Source organism: Zootoca vivipara, chromosome 10 (assembly GCF_963506605.1).
Source record: "Zootoca vivipara chromosome 10, rZooViv1.1, whole genome shotgun sequence".
Lineage (NCBI taxonomy): Eukaryota > Metazoa > Chordata > Lepidosauria > Squamata > Lacertidae > Zootoca > Zootoca vivipara.
In genome coordinates, this window is record NC_083285.1 from 25,184,515 (window position 1) to 25,204,964 (window position 20,450).

Genomic DNA, 20,450 nt, shown 5'->3' on the forward strand with positions numbered 1-20,450 from the left:
TGACCATGACTTGAAGCCAGTGAGAGCATCATTTTCCATGTACTTGTCTAATATTCTATTAAAGCCATCAAATTTGATGACCATCACTACATTTTGTGTGAGCTAATTCCATACTCCTATGTGCTGCACGTTTGTCTGTTCTGAATATCCTACCATTCAACTTCATTGGAGGGCCCCAGATTCCCGTATTATTAAAGGGGAGAAATGCATATCTCTATTCACCTTCTCCACACCATGTAATATTATTTATTTATAATTTATTATTATAATTAATGTATGTATGTATGTATGTATGTATGTATGTATGTATGTATGTGGCGCTGTAGTCTAAACCACGGAGCCTCTTGGGCTTGCCGATCAGAAGGTTGGCAGTTCAAATCCCTCCTGTTGCTCTGTCCCAGCTCCTGCCAACCTACATAGCTGCCAAGTCTCCCGTTTTTCACGGGAAACCCCCGGATTTTAATCCGTTTCCCACTGTTATCCTGAATAGAAAAAAATCCCGGAAATCCCCTGGATTTCCTACCTGCCAGGGAGGCTCCATTTTGGGTGCCGCTCTGCCCATGTCTGGGCACCGGAAATCGGGCAGCGCGGGGAACCGGAATTTGAAGTGACTCCCGGTGCCGCGCCGCTGCTGATCCTGCATTTTTCAGCGGGAAACCTGGCAGCTATGGCCAAGCTAGCAGTTCAAAAGCACACTAGGGACCACTGCGGACGGAAGGTAAACGGCATTTCTGTGCACTCTGGCTTCTGTCATGGTGTTCCGTTGTGCCAGAAGCGTTTTAGTCATGCTGGCCACATGACCCGGAAAGCTGTCTATGGACAAATGCCGGCTCCTTCGGCCTGAAAGCGAGATGAGCGCCACAACCCCAAAGTCACCTTTGACTGGACTTAACCATCCAGGGGTCCTTTACCTTTATGTATGTATGTATGTGTGTGTGTGTGTGTGTGTGTGTCTGAATGTATCTATCATCTATCTATCATCACATCTATAGACCACCTTTATCTTCCAGGGAGCTTAAGGTGGTGTCCATGGTTCCCCTCTGCTCCATTTCATCCCATGGTAGGCAGAGAACAAGAGCTAAGAGAAGTAAACATGGCAGTCTTTAATTTAGTGAAACCAGGAATTAATTTTGAATAGTGTACCAGGTAGAAAGAATCGATTGAAACCAAATTGTGTAGTGTTATCTAATGGCTGGAGGGGATGTAGCCCACAAAATCTGAAGTCGATCTTCAACTGATGAGAAATCATTGCCCTCTAGGTTTAGACTGTGCCTTGAACTGCTAGGTTTGGTATTCATCAAGGCACATGAAAAACAGTGATCTCTGTGCTGGTGTATAACAGCTTGCCTAATGAAGACTTCCGGAAAACGCAAAAACCTGCCATGCTTTTGTGTCATTTTGCTTGAGGTTAATAAAGGCATTGCTCCACTGTGACCAACACAGCTACCTTTGCTTTTTATGTGCCTTGAAATCACCCCAGATTTACCCAGGAATCCGATTGGGACTTTTAATTGGGACTCAAAGGTGCTTTACCACCAATTTTCAAAAGTTGTTGAAAAATAAACTAAAACTACCAGGAAATCATGACAAACATCAAAGGGCTGAAAGGAGGACTCCCACCACTGTCACCGAAAGAAGAAGGGCCTAAGCATGTGGCTACATTCTGTCTGTGGTTTCGATATCTTTATACCGAAACAAACTTCATAAAATAACTCAATTAAAGCAACATGATGTTGAAGGCTGGCTATTATTCATTCTAGGTCATACTTCTGACATTACATGGTTTGGGGACAGCCAAGCAAATCATACCCCATGTACGTTCCAGAGAGACATTGAATCCAACAGTTGGGAACATTTTTTAAAAAAAAATGTATCTTTTTTTATTTGATTAGATTCATATCCTGCCTTTCCTCCCAAAGGAGCCAAGGGCGGCAAAGTGTCGGTGGGTCACATTTCCTTCTGGGCAGCTTTCCAGCAGCCCCAGTTCGGTCCAGAAGCAGAAGCGGGTGGGACAAATGTAAAGTTTACTTCTGTGCCCTGGGTTAGCTTCTACACATTCATACCATCTTCCAGGTGAGCAAGAGCCATCATTGTAGGTCCATACACACATTACAGTAAGGTATAAAGACTCCGGGAGAGTCTGAATTATGACTAGTAAGAGGCATGGCCTTGGGAGAGGGAGGTGGTTGTGATAGGGCCAATTCCAGATGCATGTGTTCAGTACTTGCGCCAATAATCACTGGAACCAGGCACGGAAAAGAGCAACGACTTGCATTTGCTTCGGTTGCACAGAATTGCAGTTAAAGGTATTTGCACTGCCATATATACTGCCGCTTCTAAAGCTGTCAGTTAATTAAAGGTTTGTTTGTAGGTTAACTAATTGCCTTGTTTTCCAAGCAGCGCATTGATTAATTAAATTGTAAATTAAATGAAAACTACAGTACCATAATAAGAGTGGGCTTCTTTGGTTGTTGTTGTTGAGGACATTTCATCTGTCGGCTAAGTGACATTTATTGTTTGGGGGGGGGGGAATCGTCCTCCACAAATATATGTGTGCAGATTGTGCTATTTTTGTAGGCAAGCCATAAACAAGAGCCCATTTATAGGGGCCCACTGATTAAAAGCAGGTGGGAATTTACATTTCTAATGCAATGGAGTGATTGCAATGAAGACGCGCTGGATGCAATAGGAGTGCCAGCAATCATGAGCACCATGACTGCGATCTAGAACAGGACAATTAACACACTTACTCATTTCCAGAATGTATTAATAAAAGTCCATCTCTGTTCTTAGCTGCTTGGCATCTACCCGTAATTCTATAATCGGCCTTAGGAGTTTTAAACACTAGCCCTATCTGTGTCATTGTAATTCATGTTTTAGTTTGTTATGTTATGCTTGCGGCTCAGCGCTATTTATGTAATTTGTCATTTTATTGTTTGTATTCGGCATTACTTGTTGATGTCGGTCGGGTTTTTGCTATGGCTAATCGCTAGCGCAATAAAGATATTTTGACTTTGACTTTCCCTACAAATATAAATCACTGGCAGACAGTGCATACAACTGAAGCCGCAAGGCAGATAGAGACCACACACTCATATGCATAACACCTCACATGCATACTCAGCAGGCAATAGCCTCGCTCTTCGCCTCTCTTCATACAGAAACACACACACAGTAATGCACCACAGGGAGAGAGGAGAAGAGGAAGACACACAGCCCCATCAGCAGAACAGCAAAGGGGCTGTTCCTCCTCATTGCATAAGGTGGCAAGCAAAATTGCCCTCCCTGCTCTTCAGAGACCAGAAGTTCAGGGACACCAATGCCTTGGAGTTCCCTTACTTTGAGGAATCCTTGGGGAGGTAGCTCCAAAGAGCACCTGTGCTGCCGCTTGTCTGCTGTTAAATTTTAAGGCCGGAGTTGCCCACCTTTCTGGATCAGTGGGCACATTTTGCGTTTTGAGAGTGTGCTGTGGGTGCCAGTTACAAAATGGCTGCCAGGGGTGGCATGGCATAAAGCGTAATGAAAGAGAGTTACAGGCATAGTGAAGCTTTTTCCCAAAAATGTATTTCCTTACTAGAAAAAGCCTAGGCTACAATGCCAGGCTTTTCTAGTAAGGAAATACTGTTAGTTAACAGGTCTCCTGGGCCTACTGTCATTATCGGCAATTGCACAGCCTGAGTACCTCAGGCTGTCAGAACCTGATTGGCTAGTAATACCACTGTCAGCCATATGCTTAAAACCCTTTCAAAGAGTGTTGATGGACCCCTTCTCAATCTTTATTTATCCTTCCTTTTAAACAAACAAACAAATGAAATGAAATGAAGCAACATTGAATTGTCCTTCTTGGCGAAAATATAAATAAACCAAATAGGAAGTGCGAGGAACCAGAAATAAGGGAACAATGATAGAGCTGAATGCTTTATATAGATAACTACTTGCTTAAGCTCTCCACTTTAATACTTATTTGCTGCTAAACTTATCTCTGCTTCTTAGTTCCTGCTCACTTATGAGAGACTTAAGCTAGGAATGGCTGTTATCTTTTGCATGTAAAATGTATTTTCAGAAAACCAAAATCTTCTCATTATCTCCTGGGAGTGTTCCACATTGCTTTTTTCCTTTCACCTTCTTGTGGTTCTGTTGCAGCACAGATTATCCCATTGAAAAAAGGGGGGGCAGGCAGAATATTATCATCTCATAAAATCTTGCAAGAACCTTTTGTCAAAGCAAAACCATCTTTATATTTGCAGGATGCAGTGCAAGCTTCCTTCTTATGGTGATAGTTAAATAAAGAAATGCTGTTCACCTGATTAACAGTTGCAGCGAATCCGTATTATCCCTAACCTTGAAGTCAGGGGTCATATAATAAAACATCCTGGAGATTTAAAACAGCAACCTCAGGACACTGGGCTGATTGGGACTAAAACTTGCGAGCTTTCTCTGTTTTGCAGGTGTCATCTGAAAGCAACTCCTCTGTAGCTGAGAGAATTATGCAGCTGCAAAACAAGGGTACAGTTGCCAGCAATCTCATGTCTTCCCTTAGCTTAACTGAATTCAGGCACTGAAGCAACCACATAGTATGGGGAGCTACGGCCTGGTGATAATGGGAAACTAATACATTTCTTGACCTTAAGAATGAAAAATGCAAAATGCCCTTGTTCATAGTTATAGTCTGCCGTCCCGTCCCCCGTCCCCCCCCCCCGAATATAGTAGTAGCAAAGAATATTCTCAAAGAGATGCTCTGGTTGCCAGTTACTTCTGGGCAGTCATTCAAGGTGTTTATGATGACATGAACCATGAGTGATCTGGGGCCCAAATATCTGAGAAAACACCTTCTTCTGGGTGGGCCTACCTCTGCATTAAGATCAACAGAGGAGCTTCTCCTGGTGTTTCACTTGTTAAATGAAGTATGGAGGGCAGCAGAAGGGCATGAGAAGATGGTCCCCAGGCTGTGCCACAGTTTAAGGTTGCCATGGTCACGCCTTCTACTGGTGCTGATTGGACAGCAGGGCTGCCCATGGGTAGAGCCCCACCTAGTGCTGGTGAAGCAGCTGACTGGCTACGAGGAGGGTATCAGTCTCCGCCCCCAGCCAGATCACTGCGGGGCCCAATGCCCGGCCACAACATTGCCCACCAAAAACGGTATGCAGAAATGAAGTGTGGAGGGCAGCAGAAGTGCCTTTTCAGTGCTGGCTCCACATCTTTCGTGGTTCCACACAGCGGTGGAGGAAGCCACTCGGGCGCCTGGTGCAGGGCAAGGGCGGGGCGAGCCGTCCATAGGGGCAGGGTGCACCGTGGGGCCTCCAGAGCCTTCCTGCCTCCTCACACTCAGCCGCCCTACAGCTGGGGGGAGGGAAGGCAGCGGACGGACGGTTTGGGCAGCACGGAGCCTGCACGCACCCAAGCCACCACATCTCAGTGGTGCGAAAGAAGGGAGTGTTCATTGGGACTACAGCAGGGAGGGAAGCTCTAGCATGCCACAGTCCTGAACCTGATTTCCAGCCTCCATGCTCACTATTTAGCATTTAAAACATAGCTGCAGAACGATGAGCCAACTGCATTTTAATGCTTAGTTAAGGATTCAGGCATGCCACATATTCTTTTTGTAAACCACTCCGAGGGTGTGCGTTTTTCTACAGTCAAGCAGTGTGTAAATTTTATTGGGGGTGCATAAAAAACCACAGTGGTGGTTGGTACCAATTGGGGCTAGTGGAGCATGAGTCAGGAAGGTCAGGAGGAGGAGGAGGCTGAGCCAATGGCAGGTGGAAGCAAAGTGCCAAGCCGTGGGGAACTGGCTAAGGGCAGACTGAGGTAGGTGGGGCAGTGCCCCATTAGCACCAATGGGCCATCCTCTCCTGGGATTAGGTATAGGCTTTCTTTACAATGAGAAGAATGTTAGTGTCTCTCCCCCCCCCCAAATACTCTAGAAGCATACAAATTCTATGTTAATCTCCTTTTTAAAAAAATGTAAAAAATTGCTTCCTTCAGCATAACTACCAGGCCATTCCAGATTGTAGCTCAGGCTTTCACAAGTAACCATCCATGGCAGAAAGAATCACCCACTGAGATTAATGGGTAATATTTCCAAAAGCTTGGTCTCAGCAGGAAGTTTTAAATGTTTCACTAAGGGCATTTGTATAGCAAGCGACAAGGCCCCCCTCGAATCTCTCATTAAGCGCGGGAAAAGTGCATAAATTTTTATCGGCTCCATTGTTAAAAAATTTATATCATTTCTCACTTCACTGGGAAGAAGGATTGGGCTTAGCCGTTCTTGGTTTGGCATCTCATTTGCAGAAGGAGTAATCTTTTGTGGCAGCATTGCACTGTGCAGGTCACCTGCAATAATGTTTAGGTGAAACCTCTGGAACGTTTTTAGTGCAGGAATGGCTGCGTGGCGCTTAGATTCACAGAAGCCCAGAAGCCCTTGGGGGATTGAATTAATCACTGTTAAATGCTAAGCACGGTGAGGGCGGGAATCAGCCTGTCTATTCCTGAACAGGAAACATTTATTAATTCTACCAGGCACCTTACATTTGCCACTGAGTTTCTTAATGCTCACCCCAGCACATTTAAACACTTATATAACAAACCAGCACTTCCCAAAACATTGTAAAGGAAGCTACAGTATTTGAAAGTTGTATATTGCATGAAGATTCTATTTCTGCTTCGCAGAAAGAATATTTCAGTTAGAAAAAGAGATCCATGGAGTTGGAGAGGAGCACAGAGAACCTGAGTTTATGTCTGTAATCAGCAAAGATGCTGATGAATGTTAGGGGAGACTGGCAGAGAGGGCTTTTGGATAAACCTTTCTCTAAACTCTCTGCCCATCCATGAAAGACAAGCTACAGATATCAGTCCAAAGTCTGGTGCCTCCAGATGTTGGACTGACATCTCCCATCATCCCTGAGCGCTGGCCATAGTGACTGGGAATAATAATAATAATAATAATAATAATAATAATAATAATAATGTATTATTTATATCCCACCCATAACATAAAACATCAAGCATTAAAAACCTGATACAGGGTTGCCTTCGGATGTCTTCTAAAAGTTGTGTATTTCTTTCTTTCTCCTTGACATTTGAAGGGAGGGTGTTCCACAGGGAGGTCGCCACTACCGAGAAGGCCCTCTACCAGTCTGGAAGTTAGAATTCACCAAATCTGGGTTGCCATGTGTTTCCCATACAGACTCCACATCCATTCACGAGTGTGGGGGAAAGCAGTTTGGGGAGGGTGGTGGTGACATGGGAAAAGCTACAGCAGCTTTTCTCCACTCCCTGCCTCAACTCATATTTGCAGCCTGCTTTGGGTTTGGGATTAAAAAGAAGTAGGAGGCAAGAGTCATGGCAATCCCCTTGGGATTTCAAGAATGTTGATGGAGCCAGTTTGAATGGAGGGTTGGTAGTGGAAGCCCCAAACCTAACTCTTAGGAACACAGGGAGGTTCTGAATACTGAGTTAGACCACTGGCCTATGTAGCTCACTACTGTCTAGCACTGGCTTTCTGGGGTTCTGGCATGGGTCTCTTCTAGTCCTTCCTAGAGATGCCACAGATTGCACCACGAATCTCTTGTGTGCAAAGCAGATGCTCTGCCACTGAGCTATGGACCTTCCCTTTTATACTGGCTGAAATGAGAAGTATGTGCATTGGCAAGAGGAATTATTTTTCCATGGTGTATCCAAAATCTATGCAGCCTCCCATCCTGTACCCTGTGAACCATTTGAACATTGCAAACAAGGCCAACTCCTTGATTGCATTGACGTTTCTGTAGTCAGCTACTGGTCCTTATTTGTCCATCAAAAAGCTGCACAGCCTTCCTTGCATCTAAGTTTCTGATTTATGCCACCCCTTTTGAGATCACAAAAGGTGCCTGTTGCCACCTCTGGGAGGCACTGCACAGGTGAGTGTTTTCAACATCCATAGTCACTCGGTGTTTCCAGTGCCATTGTATAAACAGTGGAAACAATGAGCAGAGGTGATCAGGGCCTCTCTGAGCAGGCACTGGTGCTGGAAGTAATCCAGAACACACAGCAGCACTCAATAATCTTAATCAGAATGTTTATAACTGAAGCGATTGTGCTTTGGAGAGAGAAAGCAGTTGTCTGAATTAAGCATAGATATAGCTATATGTGCTTCCATAGGACTTATCCGTCTGTTTGGAATCATAAGTGTGTTGTGTGGCACCTTTATAGCACACCACAGAATTAAATCAACATCAAGGCAAAGAAGATGGCGCCAGAAAGGAACTAACTTCTACTGCTTGCCTCAATTCAGCTCGGCTTCAGTAACCGATGCTCTTGTAGCATCCCAGACATAGTAGTGCAATTCACTCTGTGTTGAGCTAACCCTGAAGATAGTTTGGAAGCTGCTGGTGGTGTAGAATGCTTTAGTCCAGGAGTAGCAAGCAAGGATCATATCGTCCCAGTCCAGAAAGTACTGCCCTGGCTGCCAGAGAGCTGCCAAGTCCAACTCTAGGTCTTGCTAATAACATTAAAAGCCATCAGTGACTTGGGATCTTAGTACTTGAGTTACAACCTGCAGGCAATGCCCTGATCCTTGCCCCATTTGTGGAAGAAACTAGGAAAGTAATGACACAAGACAGGGCATTCTCATTGCCACCCTCTGCCTTCAGTTATGGAACATCTGCTTGGCCCGCACAGTCAAAACTTTCAGGCGACAACTGATTACATTTTTATTTAGGCCGGCTTTCAGATCACAAAGCACATTGATTTCTTGCATGTGGTTCTGCGGATATTCATTCCTGCTGGCTTTTTATATATATATTTATTGTAACTGTTATTTTAACATTATGTTCCATTTTATGGCTTTATTGATGTTGTGCTGCTTTGGCATGTCAGAGGATTTTGCAGGTGGGGTCATCTGCCATCATTTTGCTGTTGTTGAATTTCAGTGACAGGTCTCAGGTTCCATCAAGTAACACCAGGTGTTACTTGAGTACAGTACCTGCTGCCAGTCCATATATACTATCTTGGCCAATGTGGACCAAATGATCTAACTTGTTCCTATATTGCCTATTACATTACATTGCTAGCCCTGAATCTCAGCATGTGTCAATTTTTTTGTCAGCCCTCAAAAGTGTTGCTTATTTGGGAGAAGTACATATATGTTTTACTTACTTAAACATGTTTGATTTTAGCCTTTGAGATGCATAGGACAAATGTAGGTATGTAATGGTTCTTGTATCCTGGCTTCTCTTTGACTCGCAAATGAATGGAGTATACCTATTACCTAATACCTTTGTACTGATAAATGTTCTTCTGCCTGAGAGCACAGCAGGATATGGATTTTATGCCAAACAAATCTTCATTCCTTTCTGGGTTCTTTAAACTTATCTGCCACTACCATAATCTTACATAGTTTGGGGGAACAAGGAGAAAAGGAAATGCTCTATATCATCTGTGCTTCTGAAAACATAAAAAGTGTACTGCTTTTTCCCATATTATTATTTATATTGTTTAAGAAATCTGTACAGTATTGCTGAACCCAATTCTGTCTGTGCTTGACTTAAAATGCATAATATCATGCCCAAACCTTCAATTCACTAGATACACACAACAGATATGAGCACTACTCATCATATTGAAATGTTGCAGGTTTCCCCCCCCTCTCTTTTCTCTTCTTCCAAATCCTTTCCTACACATGGACCATTAACTACCCTCTTTTCTACATCAAAGGTGATGGATCTCTATCAACCCAAAAAGATGGTTTTAGAGTTATGCGACCGGTTCAGCTGCAGTGGGTGCCATACTGCAGTGGACGCCACAACAGTGCTGTAGAACAGAGTGAAAGAGGTGGAGGGCACCAAATTTTAGCATCACACAGGTCGCCACTGAAATTTGAGATCCTAAAGTCCACCTCTGAATACAAAACATGAAAATCTAAGTCCTCCTTGGGTGCATGATGAAAGAGAAGAGAGAGGGAGTAGGACCTGTGCCCACCATATCTTGTTGAACTAAAATTATTGTTAATAGTAATAAAATTTCTATACAGTGGTACCTCGGTTTATGAACACAATTGGTTCCGGAAGTCTGTTCATAAACTGAAGCGTTCATAAACTGAAGCGAACTTTCCCATTGAAAGTAATGGAAAGTGGATTAATCCGTTCCAGATGGGTCCACGGAGTACTCAACCTGAAGCGTACTTAACCTGAAGCATGGGTGTAATTGGTTCCAGAAGTCTGTTCATAAACTGAAGCAAACTTTCCCATTGAAAGTAATGGAAAGTGAATTAATCCGTTCCAGATGGGTCCACGGCGTTCGTAAACCGAGGTGTTCATAAACCAAGGTTCCACTGTACTGCCTTTCATTTGAGGACCACAGAGCAGTTTACAATATAACAACACAAAAATGCATACCGTAGTATCAAACAATAGCCCCCTCCTGCAGTTTGAAAGACCATAGGTTGTTTACTTCGGCAAAGGCTGGGAGAAGGGGGGTGTTTTCGCCTGGCACCTAAACATATGTAATGAAGGCGCCAGGCGAGCCTACCAGGGGAGAGCATTCGACAAGTAGGGAGCCACCACAGAAAGGGCCTGTTCTCATGTTGCCACTCTCTTGGACCTCTCATGGAGGAGGCACAAAAAATGGGCCTCAGATGATGGCTTACAACTCCTGTTATGATTGATCATTAGCCATGCTGGCTGGGCTTGATGGGAGCTGAATTCCAATGATATCCGGGGTGCCACAAGTTCCCCATATCTGGCATAAGAGGTATGAGGCCACGCATGCCATCCCCAACCATGCATTGGGTAGAAAGGAGGCTTCCACGCATGTCTGGATGAATGAACTTAGATGCCTCTGCATGACCAATAACCCTGTAGTGCAGCATTCCAATCATGTGGAGGCATCTAACCATGTTGAGAGGAATGTGGTTAGAAGCCCGGTTCAGACCTTTGTGTTCAGTGTGCAGTCTTACACCTATCTATCAGGGAGTAAAACCCATGGAGTTCAATCAGGCTATATATATTTTAAAAAGATATAGATATAGGATTTTCTCTTTAGCTTCTGTTAAAACAGATTGCCCTAGCTGAACAGTCGCAAGCCTTCATCTTGTTTCAGAGTTGCCTTTTTCACTTGGTCCGTCAAAGACATATCTTGGAGAATAGCATGAACATCATGCCAGTGACTGCAAAAAAAGAAAAAAAGAAAAACAGGGTTGATTAAAGAGACAGGCTGCTATGTAGCAGACACCACTTAACAAATAATAAAAATTGTTAAATGTGCAATTGCATTTGTGCATGGCCATTAAAGGCTTGATTACATGCTCATAGCTACAATGTATTTGGATTTATATCCTTGGCATCTAGGCAAGAGGCTGTAGCCTCATATTAGACTCTTAAAGTAAAAAATAGGCACATATTCCTTCGTGGTGGTTGGCTAACTTTAGCATTAGGCTTGATATGGCAGGTAACATTTTCCATATTTTCTTATTTAGTGAAATATAATTGCGTCTGTAACCCTTTGTGTATCCCACCACCAAAGCTATATTTTATCATGGTGTTTAAAAGTGTGGGAAGACTCATTTAGCCTTTTGAAGGTGCTTCCTCTCCTCTGTCTTGGAGGTCTATGTGATGATTTCCCCAATGGAAGATTAATATGTTGATTGAGACCATATCTACATTATACACTTCAAGCTCAATTATAGCACTTTAATAATCATGGTTTCCCTCAAAGAATCCTGGGCAATGTAGTTTGTTAAGGGTGTGGAGAGTTGGAACCCCTTTTCCCCTCAGGGAGTTACGATTCCCAGAGTAGCTTAACAATCATTTCCTCTTCCTACGGAGCTCTGGGAATTATATTTCTGTGAGGGAATAGGGTTCTCTTAACAAGTCCCAGCAGCTATAACAAACTACAGTTCCCAGGATTCTTTGCTGGAAGCCATGACTGTTAAAGTGGTATAAGCTGCTTGAAATGAATGGAGCAGCTGCAACCTAACTAAGGAAGATGTTCTAATCTTGTCAGGTTCTGTAACAGGGGTGGGCGGCCTGTCAAATTTCATGTAGGGATGGTGGAGAAACTGGGGGCAGGGGAGGTCAAGAGTGAAAAACTACCAAAAAGTTATTTCCACCCTTGATTAATATTGGGTTGTGTCCAATGTTAGTCCTACTCAAAGGAGACCCATTGAAATTAATGAACATGTCTAACTTGGGTCCATTGACTTTGGTGGGTCTTTTAACATGGCTGGAGCCAACTCATTTCTTGCTCAACAAGGGGCTAACATCTCAAAAGCTAGGTTGCCTTCCATTATTCTCGTGCTTGAAATCTTTTGACATATACTCTGAAAAAGAAGTCCTGGGGTTTGAGATGTGACTGATTCCTTATTAGCACAGCATTCCAGGAACAAGGGGAGAATATTTGACTAAAACATATCTTTATCGCCATAGTGGATAGGCCTGCAAGTTAAAGATTGTCAAACTGAGACCTCCATAAACACCTGTAGGTTACAGCATATTTTACTTAACTTCTCACACTGGAAATGCAAAGTTTGTTCTTTTATTGGGTTGTTTTTTTTAATGGAAAGCTTATACCTTGGACAACATACAGATAGATTTTCAGTAAAAACCAAATGCAGTGCTTGACATTTCACTTTATTGCAGAGTCGTTTTTAGCACTGGCTTTAAATGTTAGGCTGCTTTGGCTTCCTTTTTATTTCTTTTTCCTTTAAGGATGGTAATTTAGTACTTACAAAACTAAGACAGGTGAGATCCTGAAGGAACAGAATTGGGGGTGAGGAAAATTCCCCAAATGTGTCTGACATCCCTTCAGTCTTGATATTTAATACATACCGGTACATTCCATTTTTAAACCCTTCAAAACTATACAGTATATTGTTCATGTGAGAAACAATGGCTTGACATAGCACATCACAAAACCACAATGCATAACAGACTGAAATAAGTCTAGCAACTGAGCTTCCTTAGAAACATGATTTATGACTACAGATTTTCACAATTTGTGGGTCTACACCACTGCATTAAAAGCCTTATCTCAACAGAATAGTACTACACTGGCCTATGTAGCTTCAGAGTTCATCATTTATGATATACACCTTAGCAGCATATAAAGAGATGCTGGACAGAGCAGTCTATTTCCAGTCTGTGTCAGTTTCACACGCGTTCATTCATAAATCCCTTCCATCTGGTTTCCAGTTTAATCTGTGCATTTCCACCCCAAGCATACTAGCCATACTCAGAGTTGACCCACTGAAATCAATGGGTAATTGGACTTGGTTGGTTCTCGCCATTTTATCACAACATGTACGTTATCTAAATGTTACCGTTATAAACATATTTTATCTGAAAATATGCAATTTTTTGCATGTTGGTATATTTTTTGAGACATGAACTTCTGCAATTCAGAGAAGTATGAAATGCAAAGAATAATTACATTTTTGTCTATGAATTAATCAGGGAGGTGCAAATGAGGTCAGTTTGGTGGCAAATGTTGAAAAAACAAATTTTTCTTCCATCCCTACTAGGAAGAGAAATAGTTGGTGTCTAAGCAGATTTTATTATTATTATTATTATTATTATTATTATTATTATTATTATTATTATTATTATTATATTTATATTTATTTATACCCCACCCATCTGGTTGGGTTTTCCCAGACACTCTGGGTAGCTTCCAGCAGAATATTAAAATACAATGATTCATCCAGTATTAAAAGCTTCCCTAAACAGGGCTGCCTTCAGAAATCTGGTTGATTTCTAAATGTATTCATATCCATGATATATAATATGCACATGTACCAAATGTACATAAGTCCTGTTATCTGTCACTTTTTCTGCATAGCCACTCTCTCTGTGGAACCCCATTTCAAAATAAAACAAAAGCAATTGTTAAGCAGCCCCCCTCCAGCCTCTCCATCTCGCCCACAAGACTCATCCAAGGCATATAGCACATGCTTTGCACCTTCCTTTCGTAATTTTGCCTGGCTGGAATGTGTCCTTGGATGGGTGTAGAAACCTGCATACTACACAAAAGTAAAATCCCCATTTCTTGCCTTGCCCTCTTTTGTCTCTGGCCCCATGATGTTGGTGATTTCACCAATATCATGCATCATCTGGCCCCATGATGTTGGTGATTTCACCAATATCATGCATTTTGCCAATACCATGCATTTGCTCTGTTATTTTCACTAACAGAGGTGTTTGCGTGCACACTTTACCATAGCCTATGCATTTTTACGCAAGTCACTCAGCTGGAGAACTGTATCACAAAATCCAGAGAAGTGCGGATTTCAAAGTGGCTGTGTTCCGGTTTGCAAATTTATTTGTTTATTAAGATATTCATACACCGCTGTTCTAGTCGTACAAAAATACCAGAGTGGTTTACAACAATTTTGTATCTGAAACCACACTTTAAAAAAACCAAAAAACCATACAAAAATAAAAAACAAAATCCATAATCAGCTAACTATTATGGAAAGTCAGGACAGAAAAGTTTTCAACATACAGTGGTACCTCTACCTACGAATTTAATGCATTCCGAACGCACATTTGTAAGTCGAATCCCATAGGAATGCATTGGGAGAAAAAATTCGTAAGTCGAAGCAACCCTATCTAAAAATTTGTAAGTAGAAAAAATCCTATCTAAACCGCATCCAAGATGGCGGACGGAGCTCCATTTGTAAGTTGAAACATTCGTAAGTAGAGTTATTTGTAAGTAGAGGTACCACTACTGCTTTGGAAAGCGCCAATCAGACAGGTCCACCCTTAAACGGGAACTGATTCCAAACTCCACCTGCCCCCATCCCTGCTCTTTAGACACCAATTGCTGCTTTCATCTATCCACTCCCCGCCAGCCCATGTTATGACAGCAGCTGAAGTAGGTGGCTTCACTGCACTGCACAGCAGGCCCAGCCCTGAATAGGTTATACATGGGCAGTTGGACCTCTCATGTTCACCTCTGTAAGGATTAAAACTGATTCAGTGGAAGGCTGCTGCGAATGCGGTGATGTGATCAACCAGGTTCCTTCATCTTTTCCAAGCTGAGTGTGAAGTCTTCTGTCCCTCATGGAAAGTGCTCCTTATTTCCATTGCAGTTATGCTTTCAGAAAGTAATTTTTCTCTTCCCCCTCCCCCTGTATTTAGGCCCCATAAGCAGCGTCCTGGTGAACAAATATGGCAGCCGGCCAGTCATGATTGCGGGAGGGGTCCTGGCTTCATTTGGAATGGTTAGCTCTTCATTCTGCAACAGTGTCCTAGAGCTCTATATCTGCATAGGTGTCATTGGAGGTAAGTATTAACCCACTATCCCAGACAAAGCCCTTGGGTTTCAGTTTTTTAAATGGAAATTCAACTTGTGGTGCATGTTCTTTGCATCATTCTTACTGTGTCACACGCAGTTACAGCCCAGGCATTGATTAGCTCATGGCAGCACCTATTATAGTAATCAGTACTTCATTTTTCTACAGGTTCTTTTAGCCTTTAATCATGTCACCATACACAGCAAGGAACACAAATCCAACTGTACCCGAAATGCCCCAGTTGCCCCATGCTATGTTATGAGTTTATTCACGGTGTAGTAGTAGTGTTTTATGTGGAAATTCTGTAATGTAGGAGCAAGCCATGGGCGTAACCAGCGAGGGGCAAGGGGGCAGCTGCCCCCCCCCCGCCTGAAGCAAAAATGTTTTTACCGTATTTTACAGACCATAACCCACACTTTTTCCCTTCGAAAACTGAAGGGGAAAAATCACTGCGGGTTATGGAAATCGGGCTGTTTCCACCCCCTCCGTGGCTGCAGCCAGCGACAGGAATGTGGTGGTGGGGGGAGAAGCAGCCCCAAATCGGGCTGTTTTCGCCCCCTCCGCAGCTGCAGCCAGCGACAGGAATGTGGGGAGGGCGAGAAGCAGACTGAAATTGGGCTGTTTTCGCCCCCTCCGCAGCTGCAGCCAGCGACAGGAACGTGGAAGGGGGGAGGAGCAGCCTGAGCTGGGGGATGGTGGACGGGAGCTCCATCCTTCCTTCCTTCCATCCTTCCTTCCCCCCTCTTTCTTTCTTCCTTTTTCTCTCTCCCTCCCTCCCTTCTCTCTCTCTCTCACCCCTTCCTTCCTTCCTTCTCTCTCTTCCCTCCCTCCCTCTCTCTTCCCCTCTCTTGCCCCCCCCCAGGTTTGATCCTGGGTACACCCCTGAAGCAAGCTCTAAATGCAATGTTTCCAAAAATGGGCTTCAGTTACTGTACAAGAGCACGAGGATTGGGTTTGTATGCTGTAACATCAGCAAAAGCCCTATTAATAGAATGCCCATTCTATTAAACTCCCGTTCAAAGTATTGATGGCTTTGGAGACATATGCATGCAGCCAGCAGACAGTTTGCTGTTCAGCACCCACCCTAACGGAGCCTCTAGGTGGCTTGTTTTCTAGGCTTAGTTATACTGCCCAAGGTGACTGCACGCTCAAGCGATGGTCTGCATTTGTGAATGAGACACCACACACAGATAAAAAATGGCACACAGGATTGTTGTCTCTCAAACACGGTGCTTTTCACAACACGATGCTGTTGCCAACCTACAGGCTGACGTTGAGGCTGCAGTTTGTCATGTCCTGTCAATTCTTTCAGCCTTGAGTCACAAAGATGCAGCATGCTGACCTGGCTGTGCAAAGTTAACTGAAAGATGCACGGATCAAGCTATGACAGGCAATCCTGTATGCTTTTTTTAAAATAATAATAATAATAAAATAATCTGTAGCAGTAGCCATGCACTGAGTAGACATGACAAGTGGACTTCTGAAGACAGAGACTGATTCAGGAACTGGCAGGTCATGATGATACTGGCCTGTCTTTGAGCATCTTGGAATAGCTTCACCATTCCAGCCACCAGACGTACTGTATTTTTCCATGTATAAGACGGCCCCCTCCTATTTGGGGGGACTAAATTTAAAGGAAATGAGGGGAGATGGCCCAAAGTTGTTGAGCTTTTTTAAGAGGGAATTGCACTTGCGCCATCACCCCAGCAGGGCCATTGATGGGGGTTGGCAAAGTGAGCAGCCGGTCCCCCCCACACCCTGGCAGGAAGCTCCCGACAGCACAGGCCACCCACCAGCTGGCTGGTGTGTGCACCTTCCCCTCCACACCGCTGCGGGAAATGCTCCCTAGAGCGCACGTCACCCGCAGTGGCATGGGGGGAGTTGCATGCTCGCCAACCAACTGGCGGGCAGTGCGCAGCTTCCCCCCCCCCCCACGCCACTATCCAATTTTTGGACATGATTTTTGAGTCAAAAAACCTCATCTAATACACATAAAAACATGGTAAATTCATTCACCTTATTCTCCCAATAGCTTTGTGAGGTAGGTCAGCCAAAGAGAAAGCAAGTCACTCCAAGCCATTCCAGCAGGTCTCTCCAGCTCAAATCAAACCTGCTAGCCACTGTGCTACCGGTATGTGAGGACTTAGAATTAGGCTGTAGACTGAGAAAGAGTGTTATCCACATAGGATGAGTAACATCCATAGAGGAAAGACATCTCTGCTCAGATAATATGGCATGAATGCATTCAGGGCTACTCTTCCTTCTGGTAACTAATGTAACCCAGCTGTAAGATTGCTAGAGGCAAATTGGCTGCCGGCAATGCCAGGCCTATTCCACTATATTCTTCCCGTAAGGTTCCCAGTCACAGCACCAAACAAGGAATCTGAAATGCTTGTGTGAGTCTCTCCTCCATGGGAAACCTCGGGACCCCGCAATGATGTGGGAGGGCGTCATTTTCTGTGTAACGGCCCATGTCCATTAAGCATTTTAAGCCTTATTTTTATGTGTACCTATTCAAACCTAAGTAAAAGATAAAGCTAAAGGCAGAGGATTTATCCTCCTAAACTCTTGCCGTTTTCGTCGAGAAGGTGACATTTAATAACTTCTGTGAAATGAACCAGGAGCAAATTGGATTATAGCTTAGTAAAATACAGAAACAGTGAGCTCAAGGTCTTGATATCATTGTTCCTCTGTCACTCCGTTGTCTGCAACATGAATCGTGCGTTGCAGAGCTCTCGCTTTTATTGCACTGCAATTTGAGGGAAACGAGAGAAATTTTGTGTGGCATATCAGTGACATTAAAGCACATGGGAAGCAATGAATGCTCACGTTTATTTGCCGGCGCCAACAGCTTTTTAATATTTCTGGAGAATTACTAGCTGGCATTTTGGCTGTTTGTTGTTTATATGGGGTGCCTGGAAGGTGGCAATTTGGTACTATTCTAGGGGAATGCTCTATTTTTCATGTTTTTTTGTGTGTGTGTTTTCTTTCTTTCTTTTAGGTTTGGGCTTGGCATTCAACTTGCAGCCAGCATTGACAATGATTGGCAAGTATTTTTACAAAAAACGCCCCATTGCTAACGGACTGGCCATGGCTGGGAGTCCAGTGTTTCTAAGTACTCTGGCACCTCTCAATCAGTATCTCTTCAATGTTTTTGGCTGGAAGGGAAGCTTCCTCATTTTGGGAGGGCTTCTTTTGAACTGTTGCGTGGCCGGGTCTCTTATGAGGCCTGTTGGACCCACACCAGCACCTGCAGTCAAAAAAGACCTAGAAAAGGGGAAAGGAGATTCTGCCTTGCACAAGAACGACAAGAAATCCGTCTGGCAAACCATCAACACATACTTAGATCTCTCCCTCTTCAAACACAGAGGGTTTCTGATTTATCTATCTGGAAATGTCATCATGTTCCTTGGCTTTTTTGCCCCCATTGTATTCTTAGCTCCTTATGCCAAGCACAAGGGGATCGATGAATATTCTGCTGCGTTTCTCCTCTCCATCCTGGCTTTTGTTGATATGTTTGCCAGGCCGTCCATGGGCTTGCTCGCAAACTCCAAATACATACGGCCCAAAATCCAATACTTCTTTAGTTTCGCCGTTTTGTACAATGGCATCTGCCACATCATGTGCCCGCTGGCCGAAGACTACACAGGCTTGGTCGTGTATGCAGTACTTTTTGGACTTGCCTTCGGCATGGTCAGCAGTGTCCTTTTTGAGACCCTCATGGATTTGGTTGGTGCTAGCCGGTTCTCCAGTGCTGTAGGACTCGTCACCATTGTGGAGTGCTGCCCTGTTCTTTTAGGCCCTCCTTTGGGAGGTGAGTATATCGATGATGGTCATGATAAGAAAATGGCAAGTATGCATTTGAACTGTTAAGAGACCTGCAACCAACAGTTTGGCTGGTTGGTACAAGTCAATATAGGAAATTTAACTCCATGCCCACCTCATTCAGATTTATTTGCTTTCCTGGCCCCACCCTTCTGGGATCTAATGTTTCCTTGTCCACACATTTCCTTCTGTCTTTAAATCCTGTGTGAAAACGTTTTATTAAATTCCTTTTCTCCTTGGCTCTTTGGTTCCCTGCACCCGCCCTCCCGCTTCCTTCCATGCTTCCATAAGTTCCCACCTCTCAATCAAGCAACCCATATCTTCTGGTCACTTGTCATCCCAATCAGATTTCTCCTCTCCTTCCATTCTTCACTGGCTTTCTTCAAACAGCACACAGTCTTACTGGACATGGTGAGCTTTCCCCACAGGCTCCCCTTTCCTCACCTCTCTTTATCTTCCACACAGCATGCGCAAAGATCCTTCCTTCTACCATTTCCTACTGTGCCCTACAATATTATTGTTGGTATTACAGGTCTATCCTGCATTTCCACCATGAAGACCAAGGCAGTGTACATGCCTGGTTCCTGGGAATCACAAGTGCGGAGGATGCTGTTGTGGGCAATCCCACAAGATGCTGTTGTCCTTTAATGCAATGGGAGTCCTATCTGAATTTCCTTCAGTGGGTATAGGGAGGGAAGAGCAATGGATCACCAGATATTCTCATGGCTTTTATTTTCATTCAAAGTTAGGTGTGTAGACATTGATATAATTTTAATATGCCCTGGTCTAAATTTTAAAAACCATTGAACAGAACACTGAATTATCGCGATTGAACTGAATCACGACCTTTAATCTCCACGCGAAAAGAGCTTTCTTCCATTAGAAACTGGCTACTCTAGCTCTCAGTATGCCACCTAGTGGTGTATTTACCTCTTGGGTTAGTAATGATCAGTCCTGCTTAGACTACTAGTTTCTCATTGAAGATTCCCAAACTAATTTTGGCATATACGCTTTCAGAGCGTTTCTGCCCTTCTTCTCTTACACCCGTCTTGCCATTTACTTTCATTTAATGGTGGCAAACATAGCATTACTTTCTGTTGAATCCCTTGACAGTCCATAGTTGGGAAGGATCCCATCTCCCATTATATAGTTTACTTATTCTGAACTTTTTACACCAATGCACAGTCAAAAGGACAATTCATAGCAACTCATAATCAATAAGCTGCATCTGTGTTGTTCTGGATTGGTCATTTTCAGCAAACAGACAGCACCTTTGCTAATGTGAGTTCTCTTCCTCATTCACTGCTTGCACACACACACACCTCCAACCTTGCAGTTCTTGAAGTAAGGGGCCTTA

The 20,450-nt window shown here is 43.7% G+C and overlaps 1 protein-coding gene across 4 annotated transcripts in view; it reads left to right on the top strand.

Annotated features, from left to right (window-relative positions):
* The window catches only part of SLC16A7 (solute carrier family 16 member 7), a 120,761-nt gene that overhangs the window by 95,301 nt on the left and 5,010 nt on the right, over positions 1-20,450 (top strand). For all 4 annotated transcript variants that reach the window (XM_060279631.1, XM_035126571.2, XM_035126572.2 and 1 more), the window contains exons 3-4: positions 15,114-15,257; positions 18,270-19,082. In XM_060279631.1, coding sequence (XP_060135614.1) covers positions 15,114-15,257; positions 18,270-19,082 — 957 coding nt within the window. The remainder of the gene's footprint in view (positions 1-15,113; positions 15,258-18,269; positions 19,083-20,450) is intronic.